This window comes from Clarias gariepinus, chromosome 12, assembly GCF_024256425.1.
Source record: "Clarias gariepinus isolate MV-2021 ecotype Netherlands chromosome 12, CGAR_prim_01v2, whole genome shotgun sequence".
In the NCBI taxonomy this organism is placed as follows: domain Eukaryota; kingdom Metazoa; phylum Chordata; class Actinopteri; order Siluriformes; family Clariidae; genus Clarias; species Clarias gariepinus.
Genome location: NC_071111.1, coordinates 2,225,001 through 2,231,680, shown reverse-complemented (window position 1 = coordinate 2,231,680; position 6,680 = coordinate 2,225,001). Strand labels below are relative to the sequence as shown.

General features: G+C 37.7%; 1 protein-coding gene across 1 annotated transcript in view; it reads left to right on the top strand.

Annotated features, from left to right (window-relative positions):
- Positions 1 to 4,723: 4,723 nt before the first annotated feature.
- Positions 4,724 to 6,680, top strand: part of LOC128533929 (scavenger receptor cysteine-rich type 1 protein M130-like) — a 27,381-nt gene continuing 25,424 nt past the window's right edge. Inside the window, exon 1 of the mRNA XM_053508165.1 lies at positions 4,724 to 4,934. Within this exon, the coding sequence (XP_053364140.1) occupies positions 4,724 to 4,934 (211 nt within the window). The remainder of the gene's footprint in view (positions 4,935 to 6,680) is intronic.

Genomic DNA, 6,680 nt, shown 5'->3' with positions numbered 1-6,680 from the left:
TGACCTCTAAATTGAGTGGTTTAAATCTGTTTGTCCCTGGGGTGAGTCCCAGGGTGGCGTAATCTGTATAATAACGCTTAGTAAATCTTTTCATGCTGTAGCGTCGCGCCACATTCTGGCGTAATCGGTATAATAACGCTTAGTAAATCTTTTCATGCTGTAGCGTCACGCCACACATATATGACTTTCTATTTCAGGGTTTCCAAATGTAATTGGGTGCATTGATGGCACCCACATTCCTATTAAAGCTCCTTCAATAAATGAGGAAGACGATGTTAATAGGAAATCTATTCATAGCATCAATGTTCAGGTAACAACTTAATTTTGTGTCCTTAATTTTTGGTTTGTTAAAATCATTAAACTCATTACTTTTTCCACTAACTATAGGTAATATGTGAGGCAACCCACATCATTACTAATAATGCAAAATGGCCAGGATCTGTGCATGATGCCAGAATTTTCCACGAGTCATCATTAGGCCAGACATTTCAGCAGGGTATGTTTTGCTCTATACAATGATTTTTTTTTTCTTTTTACTATATTTGTATTGTTCACTTAAATCATTACAGGACAGTACAATGGTTACTTGCTGGGGGACAGAGGATACCCTTGTCTGCCCTATTTAATGACACCCTACCCTGATCCTGGACCACACACACGCTTTAACCTGGCTCACAGCCGAACACGGGCCAAGGTGGAGATGACCATAGGGATCCTCAAGTCTAGGTTTCAGTGTCTGCGTGGGCTCCGGGTCAGTCCAGAGAGGGCATGTGACATCATAGTGGCTTGTGTTGTGCTTCACCACATTGCCACTATAAGAGGAGAGAGCCACCTTCCTTGTATTGAAGAAGATGGCCCAGAGGAACCTCTAGAGATTTTTGCACACAACAGAGATGGAGACTTTTGAGAGACAGGATTTGTCAACGTTTCTTTTATTAAATAGTTTGCACTGGTCTGCTGTGTAGTTCATTTCTTTATTTCCTGAAAAACAATGAAAGTAAAATGAAATAAAATGTGTTTTTTTTAATGACATTGCTTTATATACACAACACTTTTAACATACAACAGATTAATATACGCACAAGTTCTCACCTTAAGGCGACGCTCCAGTAATTCAGTTTCTAGTGTTGCTTTTTTAATTGATAGCCTTTTCTCTTCCATTTAAGGTCCATTTCCATGTCACTTTTTCTTATTTGTTCTTGAAGATGGACCTCGTACAGCTCCTTTGCTGCCAACTAGGAAGGAAACTAGGATTTATTATTAAAAATAATTAAATAAATAAGATTCTGTCAGAAAATAAAATATGGACAACTGCACACAAATTCTTACATTGATTAAATTGTTCATTGAGGTTGAAGGACCTTCATTCATGGAGAAATCCCCAGGTATGTACTGTGAAAGCACAATGACAGTTTGTTACTCTAATGTAAAAAGGAGGCGTGCACTATAATAGTCTGCATCATACCTCAGTGGATCTACCAGCATTGTCCACTTCTGTCACAGCAGATGTGGTCTCTTCATCTTCATCCTTTAGTGGAAATATGCAAGTATACGTTATCTGGCAAAAAAAAAAAAAAAAAACTAAAAGCAACTAAAGGTACCTGACAACAAAACACTCTTTCTGTAGGGTCCAATAATACAATCCCTCTATCAATATCTATAAAAAAATACAACCCATAAAATTTTCAATATTATCAAAGAAAAAACAATAATGCAGGAAAAAACATGTCAAAGTAATACAACAGTAAGCCTGTATAAAAACATAAAGCATGTTCAAAAGCCTTTAAGTGACAAAGACAGTAATTTATTAAGTCGTATAATGAAAATAAATCATAGTCGTAAACTTACATTTCACCATGTTAGTGTCACTGGTGGCCCTTTATTAAGGGACAGAGCCGCTCCTCAGATGGGGTGGGGGGTGATCAGCCCCCCCTGCCAGTTAGACGGGCTTCAGCCTTCTTTCTATTATCTACATGACAGAAAGAATATACTAAATCATGTTTAATAAATAGTTCAGTGATCGTGTAATCAAATATTACCTTTTTGCAGAACATTTTTGTGTTTCATTTTCACTTGGCTTCTGCCTCCAGAAGGATTACACCTTATTAAATAAGAAACCATAAATTCCTACTCAGTATACATTGGTATTTTAACCTAAAGAAATGAATGGCAGGAAAAGTAAATGCTTTTATTTAACAGTCAAAAGATTATTGTGCATTATAATAAAAGGGGAGGCGATGTCAAATTTGTAATTTAATACACTCACACATTTACTCTGTCCATTATTTTTTTGCCAAGCCAACTCTCTTTCTTTAGCCGGTGCAGCCGTATTGCTTTTTTTCATTATTATTGGCTTAAATCCCTCATATGCATTCATTAAAACCTCTGTGAAGTATAATAGACTCTGTGCCGCTCTCTTTATTTCACTTTGATTTTCCATTTTGACTCGGGAATCGTCGATCCATTGAAAATGTCTTCATGTATGCACCTTGCACGCGCACTAACTCTGGGTAACCAGTAGGAGGTGATTAAACTTACTCTGCTCAGGGGGTTTGGAACCGACATACTCATGGTATGCGAGTTTGGGGTAAATCAACCCAGAGGTTAAGATTAACCAAATGGTAAGTTAACCAAGCTTTCTGGAATACCCCCCCGGTCTGTGTGTGTGTGTGTGTGTGTAGAAGGTATATTTAGCTGATGTAGTTGCAGTGTGTGTGTGTGTGTGTGTGTGTGTGCTGCAGTGGTGTATCAGTGTGTGTATCTGCTCTGTGCAGGTGTCAGGCATTAATGCTGTATGACAGCCGAGTGCTTCCTCTCTCTGAAATCAGTGTGTGATGTGGTCGACTCTCATCACTCACACCCCTCAGAGACAGGAGGCGGAGCTCTGTTCATCAGTCACACCCCTCAGAGACAGGAGGCGGAGCTCTGTTCATCAGTCACACCCCTCAGAGACAGGAGGCGGAGCTCTGTTCATCAGCGCTGATGTTATATTGATATATATGGAGAAAGTGAAAGATGCCGCCTCTGATTTGTTATTTAGTCTGTATGATGTTTTTTCTAATAAGGTAATGTTGAGTGTGATTGGTCTCTCTCTCTCTCTCTCTCTCTCTCTCTCTGTAGGGGGCTGAGTGAGGGGACACACTTCTCTCTGTCTCTCTGGGTGAGTGGAGGTGAACACATCGTGTACAGTGAGGAGGGAGATGGAAATCTGTCTGACTTTTATTCTTCTCTCATCCACACTCACACTCACAGCAGCTGGTAAGTACACACTCATTATTCACACTAACACATCACACACTTCTCACTACATCAACTGGGATTATAATGTATATATATATCAGAAAAATATATTTTCCCCTTCTTTTTTTCACATTTTTTCATATTTATCACACAAATGATTGAAATCATCAACACAAAGATAACCCGAGTAAAGACAAAATGCAGTTTTTAAATGATGAATTCATCAGATGAGAAATAACGTAATTGACGTGTATGAGGGTTACAAAGACATTTCTAAGGCGTTGGGACTCCAGTGAACCATCACTCACAAATGGAGAAAACCTGGTAGTAAATATTCTGTGGACTGATGAGACAAAAGTTAAACTTTTTGGAAGGTGTGTGTCCCGTTACATCTGGTGTAAAACTAACCCAGTGTTTTATAAAAAGAACATCATACCAACAGTCACACATGGTGGTGGTAGTGTGATGGTCTGGGGCTTTGCAGCTTCAGGACCTGGACGACTCGCCATAATTGATGGAACCATGAATTCTGGGCTCTACCAGAAAATCCTGAAGGAGAACGTCTGATCATCAGGTCGTGACCTCAAGCTCAAGTGTACTTGTGTTCTGCAGCAGGACAATAAACTGAAACACACCAGCAAGTCCACCTCTGAATGGATCTAAAATAAATGACATGAATGTTTTTGGAGAGGCCTAGTCACAGTCCGGACTTAAATCCTGTGACATGACCTTAAACAGGACGTTCATGCTCGTAAACCCTCCAGTGTGGCTGAAATAAAACAATTCTGCATAAAAGAGCGGCTCAGAATTCCTCCACAGTGATGTGAAAGACTCATTGCTAGTTAACACAAACACTTGGTTGCAGTTGTTGTTGGCAAGAGTGGAGCAACCAGTTATTAGGATTAGGGGCAATTACTTTTTCACACAGGGCCAGGCAGATTTGAGCAGCTTTTTTACTTTAATAAATGAAATTATTTAAAAACTGCATTATATTAAAAATGTCTTTAATAATGTTGCTTTGTAGCCTGTTTATATCCAGCTGTATTTACTCAGTACAACTTTTAACTTCCAAGTGAGAGATTTAACACCAACATGTCAAAAAAACAAAGACACAAATAATAATAATAATAATGTGTGTGTGTGTGTGTGTGTGTGTGTGTGTGTGTGTGTGTGTGTGTGTGTGTGTGAAAGAGGAAAAGCAAGTGTTTCTGAGAAAGAATATGTGTATTTGCATGCATATTTGTGTACGATAAAAAATGGTGTGTGTGTTGTGTGCGTGAGAGAAAGAGAGAAAGTGTCTGTTGCATGTGTTTTTTGTGTGTGAGAGAAAAAACTGTGTTTGTGTGTGTGTGATAAACTCCCATGTCTCTCTCTCTCTCTCTCAGACAGTGTGAGGTTGGTGGATGGTGGAAGTCGCTGTGCTGGGAGAGTGGAGGTTCTTCATGATGGTCAGTGGGGAACAGTGTGTGGTTATAACTGGGATATGGACGATGCTGCAGTGGTGTGTAGAGAGCTGCAATGTGGGGAGGCTGTAAATGTACATGAGGGTGCTCACTTTGGAGAAGGATCAGGACTAATTTGGATGGATAATGTGCGCTGTAGAGGATCAGAGTCGACACTGAAGAGCTGTAGTTCACGAGGGTGGGGGAAACATTACTGTGGTCATGATGAAGATGCTGGAGTCACCTGCTCAGGTAAACTACTGAATTTGGGGAATAAAAACAATGAGTTAGATTATCAGCATGATTTAACTGTAATTCTATCCAGACATTATTTGAATTCCATTTTGTCTTTATTTAAATGTAAAGCCTGGTGCGACTCTACCAAAGAGCTGACTGAGCCTGAGTAAGGGTCCATTTGCAGGAGGTTCATTATGACAGGCAGTGGCAGAGCCAGACTTTTTTCATAGGGGTGGCCAGGCTGGGCCCAGCACTCACTTTGGGGTGGCACAGAGACTGAGGCCTAGGTTCAGGTTTTTATCTGTATGGTAAAGTGGAGGAGGACAAATACTCACTAATTTGGGTCTAAATGATCATTTGCATATGCAGGTAACTGTGACTGTTAAATATGTTTACAAATATACAGTGAGGACTCGTTTATAATAAACATTTTATATTTAATAGAACCTTCAATAAAACCTCTGATATTTTATATTTAATATCATTTTATTAGTAATAAGGATATATTATTAATAATAAAGAAACTTGACTAGAATTACAGTAATAAGAGTTATGAAATTAACTGACTGGCAGAAAATTTATCTGCAAATATATTATTGTATTTTAAACACAAATCTGACTAAATGTAACACAAATAGCTCATTTTCATTTTTTATATTATTTTAAATCATGTTGGTTTGACATTTGATTAAATCATAATATAAATAATGTATTTTCCTCCTAAACTTCACTAATAACTAGAGAGAAAAACACAGACAAAAACACATGGGGCCTCATGCAGGAACATTTTCTTGTTCTTGTATTAAATTTCTCTGACTTTTCTCTGTGAATGGTGTTTACAGTATATGAGTGTTTCACACAGTGGTGTCAAAAGTATTCACATTCATTACTTGAGTAGAAGTATAGATACTAGGGTTTAAAAAGACTTCTTTAGAAGTTGAAGTATCAACTCAAGCTTTTTACTCCAGTAAAAGTGTAAAAGTACTGGTTTCAAAACTACTTAAGTATAAAAGTAAAAGTAACGTGAGGGGAAAAAGCATTAAGGATAAAAGCTTACACTCTAAACCCGGATCAGTTGAATTTACTTAAAAAAGGAAACCGGTTGCCTTAAAAAAAATAAGTAATTTGTAATGAAAACCTAAGTTTATTTAACTGAAAATGTTAAGTACATTACACTCAATTCAAAATCGATTTAACTCAAAATGTTTTGCCAAGTTTACTTCTTTGCACAATTAATACACTTAATATCTTAAGTATAATGTACCAAATACCTAGTTGTAGCTTACTTACGCAGTTCAGTTATTATCATTAAATTATGATTTCAGTTTAAATATATTAAATCGGATGAAACATTTGTTGAAAACACCCCGGTTGGGGGTAAAATGCTTTATTGTAAACATACACAACAGATTGTTTTTCTAAAAGCACGACATAAAACTAGGCACCTGGTATCAGGTGCATCGATTCAGAACACCACTTAACACTGCAAACTGATTTTCCCAAGTTTTTGGTTTGTTAATCTGAATCAAAACCAGACATATCAGTGCCAATGCAATTACATACATAGAAAAAAAGTGCATAACAGTGAAACAACATTTTCCTAAAAGAACAACAAAAACAATTAGGCCCCTGGTTTCTGCAGCATTAGTGCAATGAGTTAGAACACCACTTAACACTGCAAACTGATTTTCCTCAGTTTTGGGTTTGTTAATCTAAATGAAACTAGATATATCAAGGCCAATCCAATAACATGATATAAGT